Source organism: Scylla paramamosain, chromosome 2 (genome assembly GCF_035594125.1).
Source record: "Scylla paramamosain isolate STU-SP2022 chromosome 2, ASM3559412v1, whole genome shotgun sequence".
Classification (NCBI taxonomy): Eukaryota; Metazoa; Arthropoda; class Malacostraca; order Decapoda; family Portunidae; genus Scylla; species Scylla paramamosain.
Window position 1 is genome coordinate 27,941,009 of NC_087152.1, and position 25,991 is coordinate 27,966,999.

The 25,991-nt window shown below is 39.3% G+C and overlaps 2 protein-coding genes across 27 annotated transcripts in view; one reads left to right on the forward strand and one right to left on the reverse strand.

The window, feature by feature from the left end:
- Window positions 1-18,361, reverse strand: part of LOC135112618 (WD repeat-containing protein 70-like) — a 57,231-nt gene extending 38,870 nt beyond the window's left edge. Inside the window, exons 1-3 of one of the 12 annotated variants that reach the window (XM_064027197.1) lie at window positions 18,165-18,361; window positions 13,105-13,359; window positions 9,604-9,745 (exon numbers count right to left, since the gene is read on the reverse strand). In XM_064027197.1, the coding sequence (XP_063883267.1) occupies window positions 9,604-9,739 (136 nt within the window). In that variant the 5' untranslated portion in view covers window positions 9,740-9,745; window positions 13,105-13,359; window positions 18,165-18,361. Of the gene's footprint in view, window positions 1-8,914; window positions 9,058-9,603; window positions 9,746-13,104; window positions 13,364-18,052 lie in introns of those variants that run through there. The other 11 variants (XM_064027187.1, XM_064027223.1, XM_064027185.1 and 8 more) reach the window with 11 other exon arrangements.
- Window positions 18,362-18,929: 568 nt separating this feature from the next.
- The window catches only part of LOC135112651 (pre-mRNA-processing factor 40 homolog A-like), a 214,961-nt gene continuing 207,899 nt past the window's right edge, over window positions 18,930-25,991 (forward strand). For 7 of the 15 annotated variants that reach the window (XM_064027264.1, XM_064027293.1, XM_064027274.1 and 4 more), the window contains exon 1: window positions 18,951-19,033. In XM_064027264.1, coding sequence (XP_063883334.1) covers window positions 19,013-19,033 — 21 coding nt within the window. In that variant the 5' untranslated portion in view covers window positions 18,951-19,012. Of the gene's footprint in view, window positions 19,034-25,991 lie in introns of all 15 variants that reach the window. The other 8 variants (XM_064027284.1, XM_064027319.1, XM_064027336.1 and 5 more) reach the window with 4 other exon arrangements.

Here is a 25,991-nt window from a genome sequence, read left to right on the forward strand (position 1 = left end):
TCTATCCTCAACAGGAAGATTCTTAAACATCTATCACTTCACAACCTTCTATCTGATTGCCAGTATGGGTTCCATCAAGGCCGCTCTACTGGTGATCTTCTGGCTTTCCTTACTGAGTCTTGGTCATCCTCTTTTAGAGATTCTGGTGAAGCTTTTGCAGTTGCCTTGGACATATCAAAAACTTTTGATAGAATCTGGCATAAAGCTTTGATTTCCAAACTACCCTCCTGTGGCTTCTGTCATTCTCTCTGTAACTTTATCTCAAGTTTCCTTTCTGACCGTTCTATTCCTGCTGTGGTATATGATCACTGTTCTTCTCCTAAATCTATTAACAGTGGTGTTCCTCAGGGTTCTGTCCTGTCACTCACTCTCTTCTTATTATTCATCAATGACCTTCTAAGCCAAACTTCTTGTCCTATCCACTCCTATGCTGATGATACCACCCTGCACTTTTCCACACCTTTTCATAGATGTATAACTCTTCAGGAAGTAAACATTTCACGCAGGAAAGCCACAGAATGCCTGACTTCTGATCTTTCTGAAATTTCTGACTGGGGCAGAGCAAACCTGGTATTGTTCAATGCCTCAAAAATTAAATTCCTCCATCTATCAACTCGACACAACCTTCCAGACAACTACCCCCTCTTCTTCAATGACAATCAACTGTCCCCCTCTTCTACACTGAACATCCTCAGTCTGTCCTTTACTTATAATTTGAACTGGAAACTTCACATCTCATCCCTAGCTAAAACAGCTTCTATGAAGTTAGGCATTCTGAGATGTCTCCGCCAGTTTTTCTCATCCCCCCCAGCTGCTAACTCTGTACAAAGGCCTTATCCATTCATGTGTGGAGTATGCTTTACATATGTGGGGGGGTTCCACTCATACTGCTCTTCTGGACAGGGTGGAATCAAAAGCTTTTTTGTCTCATCAACTCCTCTCCTCTAACTGACTGTCTTCAGCCTCTCTCTCATTGCTTCAATGTTGTATCTCTAGCTGTCTATTTTCAACTGCTATTTTCATGCTAACAGCTCTTCTGATCTTACTAACTGCATGCTTCCCCTCCTCCCATGGCCTTGCTGCCCAAGACTTTCTTCTTTCTCTCCCCCCTATTCTGTCCACCTCTCTAATGCAAGAGTTAACCAGTATTCTCAATCATTCATCCCTTTCTCTGGTAAACTCTGGGACTCCCTGTCTGCTTCTGTATTTCCACCTTCCTATGACTTGAATTCCTTCAAGAGGGAGATTTCAAGACACTTATCCTTCAATTTTTTGCTACCACTTTGGACCCTTTTATGGTACTGGCATCTCAGTGGGCTTTTTTTTTTATTGGATTTATACTGTCCTTGGCCAGTGTCCCTCCTACATAAAAAATAAAAAAGTCTTTAAGTTCCAATAGGCTCTACACCAAACTTTAGTATACAAAATCTTTATACTTCTGCTTGGTGATCTTGCATAACATCTTTGTGCCACTATTTCCTCACTTTCATGTCCACAACTTTTCAGGTGAATCTTCTCGCTTGTTCCTGTTTTCTCTCCTCATTTTATGACTGGGCCTCTATTCTCAATTCTTTCAATTTACTTCTCTCTTCTTCATTCATGTCTCTTTTTATCCATATTTCCTTTATTCGTTCTACTTTTGTCAATTTTCCTGTTCTTTGCAGGACATGTTCCACTGCTGTTTGTGACATGAATCTTAGTTTCATTAGTCTTGTTCTATTTTTGTTGTACTTTCCAATCCTGTAAACCTCTTCAATTTGTTTGATTATCCCCTCTCCTTCCTCCACCATTTTTGCTATAATTTCCTTAGCCCATTTTCACTTCTTTCTCTCTAGCTATTTTCATGGGTAGGTTCTTCTCCTTGATCCCAAATACCACCACACAAATCTTTCTATTTATCTTGTCTCTCACAAGATTACTTTTTTCCTTTATTATTTTAATCACTTGGTTTTCCATATCCTCATTGTGTTCCTGTTGCCGTATTATCTCTTCCATGTCCACCTATTGCTGTTGTTCTCTCTCTTCTTTCCAACTTTTGACTTCCTCTGTCACTAACTCTTTCACTTCTCCAAATCTGACCTCTCTCTTTTGCAAAGTTTTCTTTAACTCTTCGTTCTCTTCCTTGAGTTTCTTAATTCCTTCACAGTACTTCTTATTTAAGTCCACTATTTTTGTCACCTTTTCTCTCAGTTTTTTTGTTTTCTTTTCCTCTTTCCATCTCTCTTTTTTTCCATCTCTATCATATCACTGATATCTTTTTTACATTGTCACCACCCACTCCTCTTCCTTCCTTCCATGCCTTTATCATCGCTATTAAGCTACACATTTCCTCTCATATTTTCATATTTTCTTCTTCAATTCTCCACATTCATTTATTTGTGTGAACTACACTGAGATCCTCTTCCTTGAAGCCTTCAAAAATATTTGGGTTCATACTGGACGCCATCTTCCCTGTTGATATCACCGACTGCCAGTGTTTACCTTGTATCACTCTCTCATTTCTCCCTTTTGGCCTCTCCTCTAGTAACACTTCCCCTTCCCCTGCACCAACACCTCACATGAGATCCTATTTTGGAGACAAGACTCAAAGTTTGGTCCCTCTGCACAATCAAACCTAGGATGATCCTTAGAGCTGCTGTGGATGCATCCAATCAGCTGGGTGGCCTGTGTGTTAAATTCCAGTTACCAGTGTGTGTGTGTGTGTGTGTGTGTGTGTGTGTGTATTTACCTAGTTGTGCTTTATGAGAAAAGAGCTATGATCGTGCTGTCCCATCTCCATATCTTTTAATATCCAACTTAGCCTTGAATCCATGTATACTTTCTGCATTTACTATCTCCTCATCCAGACTGTTCCATACATCAATACTTCTATATGGGAAACTATACTTTTTGATGTCTCCTCTACAGGCACTCCTCTTCAGCCTCTTCCCATGTCCTTTAGTGTCCCGTGTATCCCAGACCATTAAGTCGCTCCGGTCCACCTCATCTGCTCCCTCATATGCTTTATATATCGCAATCAAGTCTCCCCTTTCTCTCCTCTTTTCCAACGTTGGTAGATGTAGCCTTTCCAGTCTCTCTTCATATGACAAGTCCCTGATACTTGGTACCATCTTCATAGCTGCTCTCTGAACTCTCTCCAACTTCCTTATATTCTTTTTCTTGTATGGCGACCACACTACTGCTGCACATTCTCGTCTAGGTCTTATCAGCGACACGATCATCTTCCTGACCATCTCTTCATCCATATATGCAAAGACCTGCCTTATTTTTCTCAACAAGTTATAGGTTTCTCCTGTAATTTTGCTAATGTGTCTCTCCGGGGTCAGGTTCCCAGTCACTGTAACACCGAGATCCTTTTCCTCTTCTGCTCCAGTCAACCTTACACCATTCAACACATAATTTCCTTTTACTCTCCTTGTACTTTTTCCAAATTCTATTACCTTACACTTCTTTAAATTAAATTCCATTTCCCATCTATAACTCCACTCTGATATCTTGTTCAGGTCCTCTTGTGACGTTCCACAGTCCTCTGCACTCTCAACTTTCTTCAGCAACTTTGCATCATCCGCAAAAAAAGCTCATGTAGCTGTTCACACTCTCCGTCATATCATTTATATAGACTGCAAACATGATTGGTGCAAGTACTGAGCCTTGGGGTACTCCACTTATGACTTCCCTCCATGATGATTTTTGATCTTTTACCACCGTTCTCATTTCTCTGTTTGTCAAGAAATTTTCCATCCATCTCAGCAGGCCCCCCCTTAGCCCACCATTATGCTTCAACTTCCACAACAATTTCCTGTGTGGCACTTTATCAAAGGCCTTCTTCAGGTCTAAATAAACACAATCAGCCCATCCATCTCTTTCTTGCATTATATCCACCACTCTAGAATAAAAACTCAGCAAGTTTGTAGCACACGATCTCCCTCTCCTAAATCCAAATTGTTGTTTTATTATCACTTCATTTCCTTCTAGGTACTGCATCGTTTTATCCTTCACCAATCTTTCACACATTTTGCACACCACACTTGTTACAGACACAGGTCTATAGTTTAAGGCCTCCTCTTTACTACCACCTTTGTAGAATGGCACTATGTTAGCTCTCTTCCATTAAATTGGGACTCTGCTTTCAATTAGGGAGCTTTCAATAATATTACGTATTACCCATTTCAACTGCTGATTGCACTCTTTTAGTATCCATCCTGACACTCCATAAGGTCCAGGGGCCTTCCTAACGTCTAGTCCCTCTACCTGTTTCTGGACATCCTCTTCAGTCACTTGGATTTCCCCCAGACCCATTTCTTCACTCATCTCACTCTGCCACGCAAATGTTTTCTCTTTTATGAATACTGGTTGAAAACTCCTGTTCATTATCTCTGCCAATTCAGCCGGATCCTCACACATTTGACCATTCACCTTCACTCTGCTTATTCCTTCTCTATTTTTCATTTTGCTGTTCACATATCTGAAGAATAGTTTTGGTTCCCCTTTGCATTTGTCCATAACATCTTTCACATAATTTATTCTTTCTTCTTTAATAACCTTTACATATTCATTTCTTGTAGTTGTGTAGTTTTGCCATAGCTCCTGCGTATTTTTCCTTCACCATCTATTCCATGCCGTTTCCCTCTCCTCCCTAGCTATTTGACATCTTCTATTATACCAGTCATTGTTATATCTTCTCTTTGTCTCTACTTTTGATACATATCTTTTCACTCCCCCTTCATAAATATTGATGAAAGTTTCCCACTTCTTTTGCACATTACTTGCTGTGATAAGTGTACTCCAGTCCGCTTCACCAAAGTATCTCATTTGTTCAAAATTTGACTTACCATAATTAAATCTTTCACTTTTATAATCTTCACATCTACTTTCCTCTCTTTTTTCCTTATTACAAAACCTTATCATGACATGGTCGCTTTTTCCTAGTGAACAACTATAGTTTGTGTCTTCTATAATATCTGTTTCTTTTGATAATACCAAATCAAGTCTTGATGGCTCCTCTCCTCCTCTGTATCTAGTGTTTTCCTCAACCTACTGTGTCATAATATTGTTCATTGCCAGTTTCAGAACCTTATCTCCCCATGAGTCTTCTCCTCTTGTGTTCCACTCCTCCCAATTTATCTCTTTACAATTAAAATCTCCCATTACAACAATTTAGTTGTTTTCTTTAATTTTCTTTATAAGCCATTCTTTTGTCTCACGCAGCAACTGTTCATGCTCTTGTCTATTCCAGGTCTTTGTTTTTGGTGGGACATACACCACTGTGACATATTGTAATCCTCTTCTTCCATTTATTAGTTGTAAGTTTAGGCCTTCCACCAAGCCTTCTGCCTTTTCCACACTCTCCACCCTGATACCCTTTTTAACAAGCATCATCACTCCACCTCCCCCTTTTCCACATATTGTACTTTCCCCCTCCTAAATTTGGTGTTTCTGAATCTCTTAGTTTAGTTTCTACCATTGCCATGATGTCTGGTTCATTTGCTTTTATAAATTCATTCACTTCATCCATCACCGAAACTAAACCATCCACATTAGTGTATGCCACTGTCCATGTCCCTCCCTCTCTTACAGCTGTGCCTCTGCACCCTTCACTCTTCGCATGTACCACTTCCTCAACCTTAGGTCCATTACTCTCCAGAAAAAAAAGTTCCTTTTCCTCTTGTATTCTCTGTTCGTTCCTTTCTTTTGCTTCACTTCTCAATTTATTAAATTTCTTCCTTTCCTCCTCATTCATTTCTCTTCTAATCCAGACTTGTTTAAACTCGTTACTTTTGGCTAGCTTCCACGCATTTGCCAATGTTTCTTCAGCTGCTGCTTGGGATTTTAGTTTGATTTTCAGTGGTCTACTTTTTCCTTGATTGTATTTACCAATCCTGTACACCTCCTCTATTTCATCTTCCAGCTTTGTATCCCCTTCGTTTATCACACTCCGTACTAATCGAGCTGTTTTTCTTTGTTCTGCTTCTCTTTTATACCATTTTTTTATCTCACTTTCTTCCAGGCCAAAGATCATTACGTTCTTTTTATCTACAGCGTCTCTTACCAGGTTTTCCTTTTCCTTTACTACCTTTATAATCTCTTTAGTCAAGCCTTCTTTACTCCTCTGGTCCTTCAATACTTCTGTATAACTCACTTTTTTTCTCCAACTCCTCGCACTTATTTATGGTTCTTTCTGCTATTTCCTTAACTTGTTCTTGGCTTTCCTTAATTTGCTTATCCCTGTCTTGGACTTCAATCTTTTCCATCCTTTCCTCCAGTATGTTCATTTGTATTTCTCTAGCCTTCATCGTTTTATCCATCATTCCCATTTTCATTTCCATTTGTGCATGCAAGCGTGCGTGCGTACATATGTGTGTGTGTGTGTGTGTGTGTGTGTGTGTGTGTGTGTGTGTGTGTGTTATTGTGGTAGATAATAAATTAATCAAACACCTAACTTAATCCAACCCAATCATCTCAGTCCCTTGCAGGGAGTAAATGGAATATAACAATTTTTTTTTGTACTCCAAACTAACTTAACCCATTACCACACAGTCCATGTAACTAGAATTTAACTTATAAGTCCAAGTAACTGGAATTTAACTTATCTTTTTTGCATTCAACTTAATAACCTCACCCAGATACTCCACAGTCCCTTGCTAGGAATAAGTACAGTTTAATAAATCCTGAATTCAATCCAACTTAACCAAGTCATCTCACAGTTGTTTGCAGGGGGTTAGTGGAATTTAATAAATCTAATTGCATTCAGCCTAACTCAGCCACAGCTGCAGCTGCTTGCAGGGATAAGCAGAATTCTGAAAATCATTTTGCACTAAGCAGAAACTAATGTGTCATCCAATTAGCTAGACAGAGTTGCTTCTCTTTTCCCTTGGCTTGGCCAAGCTGTCCCCACCATTCTTGTTGTGATGACATCCCAGGGTGGGTTCCTAGAGTCTGAACTCATTTTTTTTTTTTTTTTTATGTAGGAGGGACACTGGACAAGGGCAACAAAAATCTAATAAATAAAAAAAGCCCACTGGGATGCCAGTCCCATAAAAGGGTCCAAAGCGGTAGTCAAAAATTGAAGGATGTCTTCAAACCTCCCTCTTGAAGGAATTCAAGTCATAGGAAGGTGGAAATACTGAAGCAGGCAGGGAGTTCCAGAGTTTACCAGAGAAAGGGATGAATGACTGAGAATACTGGTTAACTCTTGCATTAGAGAGGTGGAAAGAATAGGGGTGAGAGAAAGAAGAAAGTCTTGTGCAGCAAGGCCATGAGAGGAGGGGAGGCATGCAGTTAGCAAGATCAGAAGAACAGTTAGTATGAAAATAGCAGTAGAAGACAGCTAGAGATGCAACATTGTGGCAGTGAGGGAGAGGCTGAAGACAATCAGTTTGAGGAGAGGAGTTGATGAGATGAAAAGCTTTTGATTCCACCCTTTCTAGAAGAGCAGTATGAGTGGAACTCCCTCCCCCCCAGACATGTGACTCGTGTACATTATCAAACTCATAAAATGTGTCAATACTTGTTCTTTCATTGAAAAGTTAAATATGAATTAACAATATATACTTATATGTATTGTTTTGACATTCACGTGCAAAAATATAATAGTTAGGCCTTACTTAAGTGCTAAACATAGTACATAGTTTAGATCTAACATTTACTCTAACTAAAAGTGAATTAAGAAAACTTTTATAGTTTCTTATATGCACTTTTAGCATATACTTTAGCTGGGAGTAAATTTAAAAGTGTTTTAGGGCTTTTTATGTATACAGGCCCTGGTATGCATAAGTCTACAGGGTTTAACACTCCAAATGTTGGAAACTTCCAGAGCCTAAAAATCATGGAAATGATAAGATATGAATAGCAAAATGCATCAATTATGTGTTTTCTAATCATTCTATACACTAAAAAAAAAAAAAAAAAAAAAAAACACTCAGCACCAGCGAAAGTTTGTTGTGAAAGATGCTTGGCACCCGATGGGTTAAACTGAATAGACTGCCACTCCTAGGTGCTGTGGCCATTTTGGCTGTGCATGCACACACCAATGTATAAGTGAAAAATGTATTTTGAAATAAAAAATACTATTTGTTTCACATCTAATCTGCATCACACATAGCTTATGCTGACTACAACATTAAAGTGAAGGAAGGGTCTTACTCATGAAAGGAAATCAGGTGTATGTGTGAAGAGGGTGATCTGTTCACCAAACATAATATACTGCCCCAGTTACTGACCTGTGCTTTGTCTTGGGATGCAAGATTCTGGAGTATTTATTCAGAATATGCTTAGTGCCACTACAGAGAGCTAAATTCAATACAAAGTACGCGTGAGTAAAGACCTTGCAAAGATTGGACATTATCTCTTAAACCTACATTGATCCCGGGCCTCTCCCCTGTTTCCCAGTCAAGCCCACCCTCTGGCACATTGGCTTGGAGCAACTTCCTGTGTGCTTCATCACCACCAGTGGTGGGGTGGCACTGGACCCCAGGCTGTGTAGACTGAGAAGTGAAGAGAAGACAAATTAAGAGGTAGCTTGCTCCTTGACTGAGCAATCAAAGAGGAGAAAAGGTCAGACAATACCTGGCACTGAGCTGGCGAAAAGGAGGAAGCTAAGCCCACCATAGCAACTGGTAAATCAGAATGAATGTCAGCAGAAATCTGTGAGGCTGAATCATCTGGGCAAATAGAAGGCTCAGCAAACCCAAAGAAATCAACCATGTTTTCCCATGCCAAAGACGAAGGTTGAGGCTCCCAAATCTGGAGGGTGAAGGGGGAAGAGTCTTGGGAAGAGTGGTGTGAGCTCTGCTCTCTTGGCTTGCAACTTCCTCTGGTGACTCAACACCTTGGCCATAAACTCTGGGATCTAATCTAGGTATTTGTCTCAACATAACTTCATTCAGCATAAACAAGAACAGCAACAGATACATACACTGTGAGGATCATGGGCAACACTAGGAATAAGCCTGTGGCAGGAGAAATGTAGGTGTCTGCAACTGGCAGCATCACTGCTCACCCCCACATCAGAATCAGAGGGACTGAATGGCCGAGATCCGACTGCCTCCTGGCCACAATCTGAAGTCCCCCATAGGGAAAATTCCTCTCCCAGAATGTCAAATAGCCCAAGGGAGACAAAGCTGCCATAATGTCAAAAGGGGCAAATCAGAGAGGCATGTGGTGATGTGTTGGCATGGCTGCCACAATAGAGACACTGGTGGGCACATATATAGCCAAGATGGCCACAGCACCCACAGGTGGCAATGCATTCAATTAAATTTTTTTTTTGTATGTACTGTGGGTGTGATTTGTGCATGGATAAGAGCTTACACTATATGGGATGCAGGTTAGATGTGAAACAAATTGGTCTCTTCTTTATCATGTCAGCCTTGAGAAATAAATTGAGAAACCATAAAAATAACAAAAAAAAAAGAGAAAAACAATAGCCAATATATTAGAACTTTAAAAGAAAAAAGTAAAAAAAAATAAAAGAGCAAGTGGGACCTGCTGTAAAGGCATATCTACATACACTACTGAGTTGGATGGGGACTAGACTATTGAGCATAGCTTTGCTTTATTACTACTGTATAAAATTAACTGGCAACATAACTTTAACCAACTTACCCTCACAATCCTCTTGATTTTTTCCAAAAGAGCCAAATCCCTCACTAGCAGAACCATCATCAGGGGGAGTTTTATCAGACCTGACTTTCCCTAGGCTCAGCCCAATCTTGCCAAATGATATCTTTCCACGGTTCATGGTAACCTGTAACAATGGTAGTCTCAACAGATTTCACTACAGAAGAAACACTGAAACCTGTATTTATTGCTAAGCTAGGTTTGGCTCTTTTATTTTTATCTGTGGAATGATAATGTTTATTTAATCTTGTACAAGCAGGTATATGCTGTGAGAACAAAAAGATATACAGTAATGATATGAAACTATAATAATAAGACTGAATAATACCAAATCTATGGCTGGTCAAATTAAGGTAACACCTAATTTTATAGGGTTAAGGGAAAACAGGGTTAGAGCAAAGCCACATGGGATAACTTAAAAAAGTTAATATCATTGTTATTCCGTTGGAGAAGTTCTTCAAATTGGACATCATATATAGAGAGATAAAATAAATAATAATTTAGTTGCCTGTTAGTTGAGTGGTTAACACCAGTCACCTTGTCCATATATACTGGGCCCATCATACAGTATCAGTGAGGGATGTCATGTCCCTCTTTGAAGCATTCAAAACACTGAAAAATTTGTCTGAAGGTGAAGTAAATCAGACATAAGAGGATTGGACCTTTGGCAGAGCACTCTTGATTAACATCCTGAGTGGCTTGTTGTAACCATACCTAAGCGGGGATCCATTGTGTTTATGGGTTAACAATAGGTGATTTCTGGTGCAATGTAATCACACAATGATGCAATCAATTTTATTCACTTGATCCTTATCATAGATGTCACACATCTTTTCATCTCAATCATCTACTATAATTTCCATCTATCCTCATAAATCTATTTAATAATTAATGAGCAGATTATTATATCTAGAAGACTGTTTCTTACCAAAGATAGTACATATCTGGGTAGAATATTTTATTCTTGACATGCATTGTACTTCTCATGACATCACACCACACCTCTGAAACAGCTCATTTAGAGCACAAGCCAGTAAGAGAGTGACTGTGGTGTATGTGTGTTGTGTTGTGTGTGCACAGAAGACTTTACCTCAAACATTCCAGACTATGCTTGGCAATTGTCATGTGTTAAAACAGGACATTGGATTTTTGTCAGTAAAACTCATTACTTTAAGTACTTCCATAATGAATGGTAACAGGAAATGAGTGACTGTGTGCCAGCTCTCCAAGATAGATTCTTCAGTGTAACACATTTCAGTTCAGAAGTTTGACTAAAGAGATAACTCATGAATAATATGAATAGAGTGGGTGATAGGACAAAGCCCTGTGTAACACCATTGTTAATAGGTCTAAGAGAATAGTGGCCAGAGAGAGGCCAGAAAGGAAACTTGAGATGAAGGTACAGGATGGACAGAAATGGTATGAGGGAAGCTTTCCAATTAAAGATTGATATCACACAACATTACAAGTTTTTTATATATCTACACCAATAGCAAAGGTTTCACCAAAATCCATAAGCAAGGATGAACAATATTCAGTGAGGAAACCTAGAAAATTGCCATTGGATTTTCATTTATGGAATCCATACTGACAACCAGAGAAAGTTTGTAAGCAAATAGGTATGTGCTATTGCTTGTCTAAGGGAGGGAAGGCAGTAGGTCACTTGCAGGGTAAACAGTCTGCTGTCCCCAGGGAAATGAAAAAATTGTGACCCAGGCATCCTACACTCCACCTTCTCCTCACTCATGACATCACTAAAATTTGTTTCACTATCACTCTCCCACATGTATCCCTCTTCACTCTTGTTCAACAGCTTGTCGAAGTGGCCCTTATCATTGTCAGATACTTCTCAGTCACTATCACATCACAACTCCGACAAAAAAGATCAAAACAAAACTCTAATCTGTGGAACTCCATCGGAAGATATTCCATGCATATTATTTTTATTTTCAAATCAGAGCATATACATCATTATGTACATCAAATTCAAAATATATAAGATAAAATTCAATAATCAATATCATGGAGTCATTGTATTGTCACGAAACAGTGTGTAATGGGAATGGGAATGGAATAGGAATGAGTCATGAGATTTAGGCTGAGAGCATGTGCCATCAAACCACACAAACTGCCTTTTTTTCCTCCATAGAAATCCCACATTAAATGATGTCATTGTTACACATTCCTCACTGCAGTACATAGGAGAAATTTTTTTATGTTGTTGAATGTCTACATTTTAGACTGGCAGTAAAGAAGGGGTTAATACTCCAATCCAGCCTGTGAAACTCCAGCCAAAAATAAATTCTGTCAAAACACCATTGCATCTTCAGCTTTCAGTGATATCAGAAATTCTTCATTGAATACTTTGGACATGCCTAGTGCCTCATATGCTTCACGACTGTGGCTGTCTTCAAAGAGTCCAACATACACCACCAGTGGGATACAGAACAATGGACATTGAACATTGTGTTGATGTCTGCTGATGAGAGGAATGATGCATTGCTAGACTGTCAGGTAACCTGAAAAAAACAACAACTTTAGTCTTCCACAAGCAGTGTGAAAGTCAACAAGGTGATGCATACCAGTTATGAGGTCTGCCACTCCCTTGCTTGCCACTGAAGCCATTGTAGGCTGGTGACTTCACTAAGGAGCGTCTTGTCACTGTGATGAACTCTGCCTGCCTCTGAGAGTGTGAGCCTTTTGTCCCGCATTATACATTGTTGCAGAAGAATGTAGACAGTGTACACAACTCAATGAAAACCCACTGCTCAATTCTTGCTGCACTAGCATGAAGGACACTGCCCAACTGACCATTTTTGTCCGTGGAGGTCACCACTGAGGAATTCCTCTGGCTTGTCCCGTTGCATGGCACCACTAATGGACAAGACATCTTCAATGCCATGCTTGTGTGAGGCAGTACTCCCTTGATCTCTCCTATCTTGTGTGCATGACAACCAATGATGCCCCAGCAATGATTAGGGAGAAAAGTGCTTCTTCAATACTAGTGTGCCAATGTGAGGCCACTGGACATGCACACAAGGTGCACTGCATCATCCACCAAGAGTCTGCTAACCTCTGAGACTTCATGTTTATCATGGTGAAGGGTGTCAACTTCATCCTCTACCACAATTTCAATCACCACCAATTCCAAGTATTAATGGATAAGGTCAGTGAGCACTACAGCAACCTGCTCTAGCTCTGGTTGAGTCATGGGACCATGCTGTCCTGTGTGTGTGACCTGCAGCAAGAGATTCCCACTTTGCTCTCAGAACAAACTTTCTCACACTGATAACTTTAACTCATGATGATTTTGTTTGCATGGCCCTGCTCACAGACATTGCTGTGCATATGAATAACTTCAATGTGAAGCTGTAAGGCAATGACATTCTCATGACAGACATGCACTCAACCATTATTGGTTTTGAAGTTAAGCTATACTTGAGGGAGGCTTAATTGGTTAACAGTCAGTTTGTGCATTTTCCTCACCTTGCTGCTTGTGTCCTTGATAATGTGGAACTGGACACTTGCGTTGGTATTGTCACCTCTTTGGTGGAGGAATTTGCCTCCTATTTCACAGGAATCAAGAAGTTGGCTGCAAACTTTAAGCTGTTGATCATTTCCTTTGACTTTCTTCTGAGATATGTTCTTGACTTCCAGCAGATGGGGCTAGTGGAGCTGCAGTGAACTCAGTTGAAGTTCTGCACCTCCTCTCCGCTGTCCTTCTTCTGAGACCTCATCTTCCTTTCTGGCAAATTTCTAAATTACATTGGGTATATTCAACATATTGTGGCCATGTTTGGCAGCTCTTAGTGTTACTATGAACTGCTCTTCTCAAAAATGAAGAACACAAAGTCTTGTCTTTGTTTCTAGCTCTTGGACTGCCACCTCCATGACATCTTTTTATTGTCTACCTCATCCATCAAGCCAGATATTGATAACTATATTCAAGGCAAGAAGCATCAATTGTCTCACTGATTTGTATGTTTTCCAATAAAATTCTTGTATAAAGTCAACTGAGACATTTACAAAGTCCAAGTTGCTGGTGGTAGTTTAATTTAGGACTCAGTATACACGCCCACAGTTCTCTGGAGATGCACATTCTAATATTGCCTCTTGTGATACATATTGATGTACTTTACCTACATGCTACAAAAAAATTAATCCGAAGTGTTTATGCTAATGGTATCCATGAGATCTGGAGATGCACACTCTACAGAGTAGTTATTATAAGCTAAATATTTGCAACTAAGCTCTCAGTGTTTTCACATATTTCTAGTCTCCTGCTACTTATTTAGTTTGGAACATTTTTCTACAAGTATTAATGTTTTACCAGGCAAATCCTGAAAATAATTGAGCAAATATTATTTGTGCTGCAGGGATACTGTGACGGATGAAATTGTGCTGAGTTGAAAGAACCAGCCGATATCAGACACACTGGCTTTTTCAAAACACCAGAAAAACCTGAGGAAGGAGATATGAGTTTGCAGTGTTGTCTAAGAACCAGCCAATATCAGATACACTGACTTCACCTAAATGCAAGAAAAACCTGAGGCAGGAGATATGAGTTTGCAGTGTTATCATGTGCTGTGGTTGATGCACAAACTTGTCATGAAAGAAGAAACAAGGTGTGAAAGAATGGGTTGTATTTCCAAAGAAAAAGTGGCAACTCAGAAAAAAAAAAAAAACATTGAGAGACATGACATAAACAGACAAGCAGCAACTCAGAGAAGACATTGGGAAACATAATATCAACAGACAATCTCAGAAAGTGTCCTGCTAAGATTTGCATTAAAACATGATTGTTTCTTTCATATGTGCCAGGATTTATAAAGGTTTGTGTTAATTGTATAACCTAAGTAGATAAAGTAAACTTATATAGAGAAAAATAGCATTTGTCCCAAGGTGAAGATAGATCTCAAATCCAAGATAATGTGTAGTATTTTGCTTGTTTTGCCATATTTCTTGCTCTCTACTTGATGACAATGGCTGAAAATGTTCTTAATATTCTATTAACTGGTTTGATAATACACAAATGATGTAAGGATTTTTTCAAGTATAATGAGTTTTTTTGTGTTAAATTAAGTTGGCTGGTGAATATGGCATTTTTTCTACACCACTGCAAATCCCCCAATTAGGGCTGCTCATTTATTATTACTCCAGTTCATGGGATACTCATGAAAGTCTCATCTGGCCATTAGCCTGAAAAGCTTGCCTGCTGCTCATCTAGATCATGGAGGATAACAAAGTTAGAGGCTACTTCACCAGGATAGTTGGTGAAAGGAGAGAAAGGATAAAGTTAATGGTGAACACTGAAGTCTCTGAGAATGAAGAGCTCTACACAAGAGATGAGAGTGAGGATGTGCTCCACTCTGAAAGTTAAATAAGAAAAAATATATATATATATAGAGAACTTATGCAAGAGATAATTATACAGTGCAGATAAATTTAGTTTCAGAGAGATTCTGAAGTCCAAGTTAGAAAATTCAGAAGACTCAAGAGCATGGGCATGAGAACAAGTTAGGTTCTTGTGCATGTATGTGTACCATCCAGATTTGGATTGAAAGTGAGGATAAAGAAAGTAAGAGGGAACAGAAAAGGAGAAACTGTCAGTAGCCTCGCACACCTTTGTTTCAGTGAGGAAAACAAGATGAGGTTTAGTATTTTAGAGGTAATGCTCTACAGACTGAAAATTAGCTGGAAATTTTTCATAATTTAATATAGAAATAATCAGGAGAGGTGTCAGGACACTTTGGGACAATACCAGAAGTATGGTATAGTTTGGGAACATTTCTGGTCCCTTCCCCATCCCCAGATAGGAACTTCATGGGTGATGTTATTGGAGCCATTTTTTATTTTTTTTATTTTGAGTGAAAGGTATGTGTATGTAATATAGTGTAAAGGAAGACAGTTGTCTTTAAAGGCCAGGCTGTGACTGTGTTGTGAGACATGAAGGGAAAAGGGAGGACACAACTGGATCATAGGCAATTTCACAGCATCCAATATGCCAATGCTTATGAGACCTCCCCAGAAGTAATTAGGTATTCTTTTGGCAAGTGAAAAGTATGCATGCTGGCTCTGGAACTAAATACAGACTAGGAAATATAGAAACAGACTGAATGAAGATTGAACTAAATACTGACTAGGAAATATAGAAATAGAGTGAAGAGTGATCAATGAGTTAGGAAAGGATGTATTTTATTACCAAAGAGCTGGTAGTCAGGATAAGATGAATGAATGCAGGAGTAAGAGTGGTTCTAATGAGAGAATAGTAATTATGGAATTAAGAGGCAGTCAATCATCTAATGTATATGTAATTCCCAGCCTTGGTGCATCATGGAAACGCTAAAAAACCTATCTGAAGGTGGGATAAACTAGCAATGAGAGACTTCTGCCAGAGATCTACCTTCTGTCAGAACACTCAAGAAAAATCAAGACTGACACCTAATCATTCTGGCTATAATGATCACTAAGGTCTAAACTTGTGGATTTTGGTTAACTGGCAAATATTAAGAACGCATCTATCTCACAATGGCAGACAAAAAAACTATTTTCAGGTAGATTTTGGTGTTTTGAATGAATTTGCTAACCACTTACACAGCACATCAGAAACTGGTGATTTGCAATAACAATGAATAACATATTGATACAAAATACACCTAAATCAACCATGTTTTTTTTTCAACTTCACAGATAACATACATGGCAATATGTGCTTCTCTTCAGAATCACTTACTTTCATTCTTTGTTATAGTGTTCCACTGGCCTCATTCCACAGGACTTTTACAAATTAATTAATCTAATCTGGTTTAACCTAATGTGGGACTGTACTCCCCTGACCATCATCCATCCCTCAGCTAACAAAGGGTAACATCCTCTTGAGCCTCATTAACCTGACACAAGCCTAACAGGGGAGCTGTAACCAGATCATGATAAGTTAATAGAAAACCTTACCTAGTCTTCTTCCTGCAAGGAGGTAGACTTGCTCTGGAACCTCACACACTTCCCACTTATGGTAAAGCACTGTTCACAAGAAAAAGCAGATTTTTTTTTTTTTTCATAAGATTGGGCAATATTCACAAAGCAATAAAAGAATAGCCAGCAAAAAAGAAACCTTCTTCAGGATGATTCATATTCTTCCTCCTTTGATGAAATAAAGTGCTGTGATTGGTTACACTAATTAAGCATTTATCAAATTGGCCCATAACACTGTCTCCACTCAAAAAATCCAATCAGCATGACCTATTTGATGCCAGAGCATAAAATTCCTAAACACATGTACAAACACACACTAGCTTCCTCAAGGGCCTTGACATAATGCTGCTTCCTGTGGTAGGATACCCCAGAAAGCAGTAAAATGCTTAAAAAAACACAGCAAATTTTCACTATTTCACCACTCTATTCTAAATTAAACTATCCTTTTCTGGTAGTTTTTGGCTTTTTTTTAATTACTTTGTTGTTTTTCTTGTAAATCATTAGGGTATATTTTTTACCCCACCATATTCCCCATACCCTCAGAAATTAATTATTAGCAATAAAAAGCAAATCAATACAAAACAGACAAATTAAAAAAAAAAAAGTTCTCACAAATATGTCACACAACAGCAACACTCATTCACAATGTTTCTCCCAAGAGAACTGGTTGCTGCTTGCCCATGACTGCCAGCAGGCTGTCATGCACTACTACCTAACCTAACATAATAAAACTACCTTAATTTAACCAAACTAGCCTAACATGACTAAACTAATCTGACCTAATTTAACCAAATTCTGGTAAACTGTGGAAATCCCTGTCTGCTCCTGTATTTCTGTATCTGAACTCTTTCAAAAGAGAGGTTTAAGACACTTATCCTCCATCATCTGACTTTCTTATTCGGCAATCTTTTGGGAACTGCCACTTAAGTGGGCACACACACACACACACACACACACACAAAAAAAACTAATTTAATCAAACTAAGTTAATCAAACATATCTAAACTAACCAACCTAAGAAATGCATACAAAGCTGTTACATTATCTATTGTGGGTGTGTCATGTTTGAGCATTGGCATGGGAGCAAGCAAGCTTATTTCCTCAAGAAACACACAAATCTTAAAAAATCGCCATCACCATTGTAAGTAACTTGTGGTGGGTGCACATGAGGTTCAAATTACTCAGAATGCAAAGCTCTATCTGATGAAAAGGTTAAGAAAAGCCATATTGAAAATGGTGAAAGGATGAAATAATGCCGCAATCAGTGATGGCGTTATAATGAATGTTAATTACCTGCCTCATTAGTTAATGAGGCAGGTAACAATTGCCAGTGAGATGGGTCTATTTCCTAATAAATACCAGTTAATCTTGACTGTTGTCACTACACGTGTAAGAGAAGCAACAGCATAACAAGGTTCAGTTCACCGTCTCAGTATCGTTTCCTTATCTTTTAATTAAATACCTGCTGGTCGTAGTGGTCGCGAGGAAATCAAATGTCGTGGATTGGCTGCAGGAGGTCACAGGATGTCTGAAATAAATATGTTTATAGACAATAATGTTGATGCTTCAAGTACCTTTTTTTTCTAGACAGTGCTACAGGATTTGTTCTTATTCTTAATGGAATTTGAGAGGTCGTGCGGATTGCTGTGCCACAGCCTTTAGTGCCCCAAAGGTGTTGATAGCAGGTAGATTATCTGATTAAATGCTACAGGGCTGGGGATTCAGGCAAGATTTGGTAAGGCGAGATGTAAACAAACAATGCTTTGGGGAAACGTGCCTAATTCTTTATAATAAATAATGTTTATTTGAAGTTTTCTTTAAAGATATATTTATTGTTGCGTTTGTTTATATACTGTTTTGATGTATTAGTAGTGATATTACCTTTTTTAGTACACACACACACACACACACACAGTACAAGGGGACACAGTAAAAGTTGAAGAAAGTTAACTGTAGAAGAGACATCAAAAAGTATAGTTTTCCTCACAGAAGTGTGGAAAAATGGAATGAACTAAGTGAAGACGTCAATGCCGTAACTGTCCATGCTTTTAAGACCAAAGAGGATAGATATAGAGACGGGATACTATGAGATTACTCTCCTTCCGTAAACCACAACTAGGTAAATGTAACTAGGTAAACACACACACACACACACACACACACACGTGATATATATATATATATATATATATATATATATATATATATATATATATATATATATATATATATATATATATATATATATATATATATATATATATATATATATATATTAGTGTAGTTTTTTTTATGAAATACAATGAAATACAAGAAAATAATGAATAAGAAATATAAATGTGTTCGTGAACGGTGTTTTGTTTACATGGTGGTCGGCGTCGGGTGGACGTGAAGGTGCCGGCCGTTGTGTTGTATTAGGGCGATGGTAGGTGATTATATGCGTGTGAGTGACCATTACTTGAGTATCTAGTGACTTATAGTGTAAGTGTACGTTAGGTGTAGGAATGAAGCGGGCGGCGTGCCCGGCAGAGGCTCTTACCTGGTGGGCTTCCTGGTCCTTAGACCACGCAAGGGCCCACTATAGTACGAACCACTCTGCTCAGCCAATATTTTACTATCAACATATTAACATAGTCGGTAAAAATGCAGAACACTGCCTTCACCCCTTTCATCTAGATCTTCTTATCCCTAACAAGCTTGGGGACCTGGCGGGAAAGCTGTGTTTTAGGTTGGGGGAAGCCAATGTAGACAAGATATGGCGATTGGAAAAAAAAAAAAAAATCTCCAAGGACAAAACTTGCTACTTCTGATGGAAATTTCCGTAAATTTACATTTTCTGCCTATATCCCAAATCTCTCTTTTTTTTTTTCTTTTTCTCCCCCAATGAAGCTTGGGGGACCTGTGGAGATTTTTTTAAAGCTAAATTTGGACATTCATGAAAAGTCTAAGGATGATACGCCATATTATGACAAGTAGAAAAATTTCTAGCCTAACCTACTTACCTAATTGTGGGGAAGAAGCCCCCCCATGGAAACTTCCCCTAAGGACACTAACCTAACCTAGCATTACCTAGCCTAACCTACCTTTAATTTACCTTAACCTAACCAGCACTAGTGTTGATGTGGGGTCCCTGACTGGCTGGACTGCATCTGGCAGGTATGAGTTGGTAGTTATGTATTTTTCTTGCAATGTTACCAGGTCAGGTGAGAATACACTCTCTCTCTCTCTCTCTCTCTCTCTCTCTCTCTCTCTCTCTCTCTCTCTCTCTCTCTCTCTCTCTCTCTCTCTCTCTCTCTCTTTTATCATGGACCACATGTCATCATGACAGCCATTTGTGTGTGTGTGTGTGTGTGTGTGTGTATGTGTGTGTGTGTGTGTGTGTGTGTGTGTGTGTGTGTGTGTGTGTGTGTGTCTGTGTGTGTGTATCTCTCTCTCTCTCTCTCTCTCTCTCTCTCTCTCTCTCTCTCTCTCTCTCTCTCTCTCTCTCTCTCTCTCTCTCTCTCTCTCTCAACATGGACCACATGTCAACATGACTGCCCTGTGTGTGTGTGTGTGTGTGTGTGTGTGTGTGTGTGTGTGTGTGTGTGTGTGTGTGTGTGTGTGTGTCTCTCTCTCTCTCTCTCTCTCTCTCTCTCTCTCTCTCTCTCTCTCTCTCTCTCTCTCTCTCTCTCTCTCTCTCTCTCTCTCTCTCTCTCTCTCTCTCACAGACCACACATTGACACTGGCTGTAATGTGTGTGTGTGTGTGAGAGAGAGAGAGAGAGAGAGAGAGAGAGAGAGAGAGAGAGAGAGAGAGAGAGAGAGAGAGAGAGAGGGGAGAGGAACACAGACTATGTACATTTAATAACATAACAGTGATCATATATCTTGACTGGAGAGTTTGCCTACATTCAGCCTGTTCTTGAAAAGGGTAACAACTCTAATCCTACAAACTCTTGTCTTATTGCTTTAATTTCCTGCCAATGTAAAATATTTTAGTCTATTCTCAAAAGGAAGATTTTTAAACACCTATCACTTCACAACCTTCTGTCTGATTGGCAGTATGGGTTCCGTCAAGGCCACTTTACTGGTGATCTTCTGGTTATCCTTATTGAGTGTTGGTCATCCTTTTTTTAGAGATTTTGGTGAAACTTTTGCTGTTGCCTTAGACATATCAGAAGCTTTTGATAGAGTCTGGCACAAAGCTTTGATTTCCAAACTACCCTCCTATGGCTTCTATCTTTTTCTCTGCAACTTCATCTCAAGTTTCCTTTCTGACTGTTCTATTGCTGCTGTGGTAGACAGTCACTGTTCTCCTAAATCTGTTAATGGTGTTCCTCAGGGTTTTGTTCTGTCACCCACTCTCAGACTTCCTGTCCTTTCCACTCCTGCGCTGATGATACCACCCTGTACTTTTCCACATCTTTTCATAGATGTCCAACCTTTCAGGAAGTAAACATTTCTCACAGGGAATCCACAGAATGCTTGACTTCTGATCTCTCAAAAATTTCTGATTTGGGCAGAGCAAACTTGGTATTGTTCAATGCCTCAAAAACTCAATTCCTCCATCTATCAACTCAACACAACCTTCCAGACAGCTATTCCTTCTTCTTCATTGACACTTAACTGTCCCCCTCTTCTACACTGAACATCCTCAGTCTGTCCTTTTCTCATAATCTAAACTGGAAACTTCACATCTCATCTCTAGCTAAAACAGCTTCTATGAAGTTAGGTGTTCTGAGATGTCTCCGGCAGTTTTTCTCACCATCCCCCCATCTGCTAACTCTTTACAAGGACCTTATCCATCCATGTATGGAGTATGCTTTACATGTCTGGGTGGGGTTCCACTCATACCGATCTTTTAGACTGGGTGGAATCAAAAGCTGTTTTCTCTCATCAATGCCTTTCCTCTAACTGACTGTCTTCATCCTCTCTCTCATTTCCGTAATGTTGCATCTCTTGCTTTCTTCTACCACTATTTTCATGCTAAGTGCTCCTTTGATCTTGCTAACTGCATGCCTCCCCTCCTTCTGCAGCCTTGCTGCACAAGACTTTCTTCTTTCTTTCATCCCTATTCTGTCCACCTCTCTAATGTAAGAGTTAACCAGTATTCAGTCATTCATCCCTTTCTCTGGTAGACTCTGGGACTCCCTACCTGCTTCTGTATTTCTACTTTCTATGACTTGAACTCCTTCAAAAGGGAGGTTTCAAGACACTTATCCTTTATTTTTTTACCACCACTTTGGACCCTATTCGGGGACTGGCATCTCAGTGGGCTTTTTTTTATTGGATTTTTGTTGCCCTTGGCCAGTGCCCCTCCTACATAAAAAAAAAAAAAAGAAAGAACTCAAGTGACCAGGGGTGCTTTCAGTACAATGACTTGGGCAGCCTGAGTAATCTGAGTTACGTGAGTGGTCTAACTGAACAGTTTTGGGTGACTCCCGGGATACTGTAAACAAATCATCAATGTTGCCGTGGAAACAACCACATTCTACCTAACTCTGTTGCAGTAAATATACGGGTGATGCTTATCCATTTGGTAATTTGTATTACGGAGCACTTGCTGTCCTCAGCAATGAGGATCTTGGTGAAGATCTGTTACTATTATCATTAATTTTCCATCCCATTTCTTCTATTTTCATTCTTTTTTATACTTAAGACTCAGTACTTTGCTTACTAGTGCATGTCATTGCATGTATGCAGACAGTATTGTAGTCATCTGCAATAAGTGAGCAAGTATAACACCATTATATGTATGGCTGGGCAGCCATTTTTGTTGTGACATCATCACAGCACAGAGCGTACCACTTCCTCAGTTTGGGTGACTCAAGTCACCCGAGCAGGCAAACTGTGCCTTGCAAAGAGAGCATTCAGTTGAGAATTGGGGGTCCCACGTAATCCAAGTTGTCCAAAGGAACGCACCCCAGTTAGTGCATGGTGGTATCATCAGCATAGGAGTGGATAGGAAAGAAAGTTTGGTTTAAAAGATCATTGATGAATAATAGGAAGAGAGTGGGTGATAGGACAGAACCCTGAGGAACACCACTGTTAATAATAGATTTACTTAGTGTTCACCTGAGAGCTCACTTAACTGTACACAACATAGTGGTCACATGTGCATTTTCCTTGCAGTATTACCACATTGGGCTAGGATTCTCTCTCTCTCTCTCTCTCTCTCTCTCTCTCTCTCTCTCTCTCTCTCTCTCTCTCTCTCTCTCTCTCTCTCTCTCTCTCTCTCTCTCTCTCTCTCTCTCTTAGAATGTTACTAATTTGCTCATCATTGTTGTAAACTCCATTTTCATCAATTATAGGTCCAATAGAGAGCTTCAGTTATTGGACCCATAGTGACAAAAATGGAGATTACACCAATGATGAGATGCAAATTAATAATATTCTAAACACTTTCTTTGCTCTAGTATTTGCAGCAGAAGACCTCAGTGACATCCTGACAGTGTCAGCAGTCAAAATTAATAACAACAATAGCATCAGTATAACAGAAAGTGATGTCTCAAAATGTATTGATAAACTTAAAGTAAGCAAGTCACTTGGGCCTGACATGATCTCACCCCACATCTTAAAAGAAATGAAATCCAAGTTAGTTAAACCACTGACTGTATTGTTCAATAAATTCCTGCAGTCCAGCACAGTGCCTGATGAACGGAAGCTTACTAACATAACGCTGTTTTTCAAAAAAGGCAGTAAATCTTTACCATGTAATTATTGGCCAATTAGCTTAACCTCAGTCATATGCAAAATGCTTGAAACACTATTAAGAGATAAACTCATTAATCACTTAGAAGAAAACAACTTACTTAAAAATATTCAGCATGACTTTCACAACAAACACTCTTAAATTTCTTCTATGATATTCTGAACCAGTATGACGAGAGTAAAATGGTAGATATAACATATCTTGGTTTTCTAAAGGTCTTTGACAAAGTCCCCCACAAACACTTACTGATTAAACTAAAATCACATGGTATTCAAGGCAATGTGTTGAGATGGGTAGAAAACTGGCTAAACAACTGTGTTGAGATGTATAGAAAACTGGCTAAATAACCGTAAACAAAGAGCAGCAATAAATGTAAAGGCATCCAAATGGACTAACGTAATCAGCGAGGTGCCACAGAGATCAGTTGACACCAAAATGGTGAATTCCAGCATCTAGCAAAGAGGTAATAGAAATGCAGAAAAATCTAGACAAGTTTTTAGAGTGGGAGCAAACCTGGCAAGTGAGTTTTAATGTAGACAAGTGCAAAGTGCTTCACATAGGGTATAGAAACAAGAAAGCAAAGTATGTTTTAAATGGTATGCAACTTAATAGTGTTGACAGTGAAATTGATTTAGGAATAACAATATCAAGTAACCTAAAATCTAGCCAACAGTGTTCAGAAGTCATAAAGAAAGTGAATAAAATAATTGGCTTAATCAGCAGATCTTTTGAATATAAATCTAAGGATACAATCCTCATTTTGTATAACATTTTAGTCTGTCCCCTTTTGCAATATTGTGTTCAAGCATAGTGTACCCTCCATCCCCCCTTTTTTTTTTAGGAGGGACACTGGCCAAGAGCAATAAAAATCCAATAAATAAAAAAGCCACTGAGATGCCAGTCCCAGAAAAGGGTCCAAAGCAGTAGTAAAAAATTGAAGGATAAGTGTCTTGAAACCTCCCTCTTGAAGGAATTCAAGTCATAGGAAGGTGGAAATACAGAAGCAGGCAGGGAATTCCAGAGTTTACCAGAGAAAGGAATGAATGACTGAGAATACTGGTTAACTCTTGCATTAGAGTGGTGGACAGAATAGGGATGAGAGAAACAAAAAAGTCTTGTGCAGCAAGGCTGCGGGAGGAGGGGAGGCATGCAATTAGCAAGATCAGAAGAGCAGTTAGCATGCAACATTGTGGTGATGACAGAGATCCTGAAGACAGTCAGTTAGAGGAGAGGAGTTGATGAAACAAAAAGCTTTTGATTCCATCCTGTCTAGAAGAGTGGTATGAGTGAAACCCCCCCTGCCAGACATGTGAAGCATACTCCATACATGGATAGATAAGGCCCTTGTACAGAGTTAGCAGCGGGGGGGGTGAGAAAAACTGGCGGAGACGTCTCAGAACGCCCAACTTCATAGAAGTTGTTTTAGCTAGAGATAAGATCTGAAGTTTCCAGTTCAGATTATAAGTAAAGGACAGACTGAGGATGTTCAGTGTAGAAGAGGGGGACAGTTGAGTGTCATTGAAAGATCAGAAGTCAAGCGTTATGTGGCTTCCCTGTGTGAAATGTTTACTTCCTGAAGGGTTGGACATCTATGAAAAGACATGGAAAAGTGCTTAGTGGTATCATCAGCATAGGAGTGGATAGGACAAGAAGTTTGGTTTAGAAGGTCATTCATGAATAATAGGAAGAGTGGATGACAGGACAGAACCCTGAGGAACACCACTGTTAATAGATTTAGGAGGAGAACAGTGACTGTCTACCACAGCAGCAATAAAATGGTCAGAAAAGAAACTTGGGATGAAGTTACAGAGAGAAGGATAGAAGCCATAGGAAGGTAGTTTGGAAATCAAAGCTTTGTGCCAAACTCTATCGAAAGCTTTTGATATGTCTAAGGCAACAGCAAAAGTTTCACCAAAATCTCTAAAAGAGGATGACCAAGACTCAGTAAGGAAAGCCAGAAGATCATTAATAAAGCACCCCTGAAAGAGCCCATACTGGCAATCAGAAAGAAGGTTGTGAAGTGATAGATGTTTAAGAATCTTCCTGTTGAGGATAGATTCAAAAACTTTAGATAGGCAGGAAATTAAAGCAATAGGACAGTAGTTTGAGGGATTAGAATGGCCACAAAATCTCTAAAAGAGGATGACCAAGACTCAGTAAGGAAAGCCAGAAGATCATTAATAAAGCACCCCTGAAAGAGCCCATACTGGCAATTAGAAAGAAGGTTGTGAAGTGATAGATGTTTAAGAATCTTCCTGTTGAGGATAAATTCAAAAACTTTAGATAGGCAGGAAATTAAAGCAATAGGACAGTAGTTTGAGGGATTAGAATGGTCACCCCTTTTAGGAACAGGCTGAATGTAGGCAAACTTCCAGCAAGAAGAAAAGGTAGATGTTGACAGACAGAGCTGAAAGAGTTTGACTAGGCAAGGTGCAAGCACAGGAGGCATAGTTTTGGAGAATAATAGGTTGGACCCTATCAGGTCAATAATTATGCCTTCCAAGGGTTTCAGCCAGTGAGGGCATGGAAAACATCATTGCGAAAAATTTTAATAGGTAGCATGAAGTAGTCACAGGGTGGATGAAAAGGAGGAACGAGCCTTGAATCGTCCAAGGTAGAGTTTTTAGCAAAGGGCTGAGCGAAGAGTTCAGCTTTAGAGATAGATGTGATAGCAGTGGTGCTATCTGGTTGAAATAAAGGAGGGGAAGAAA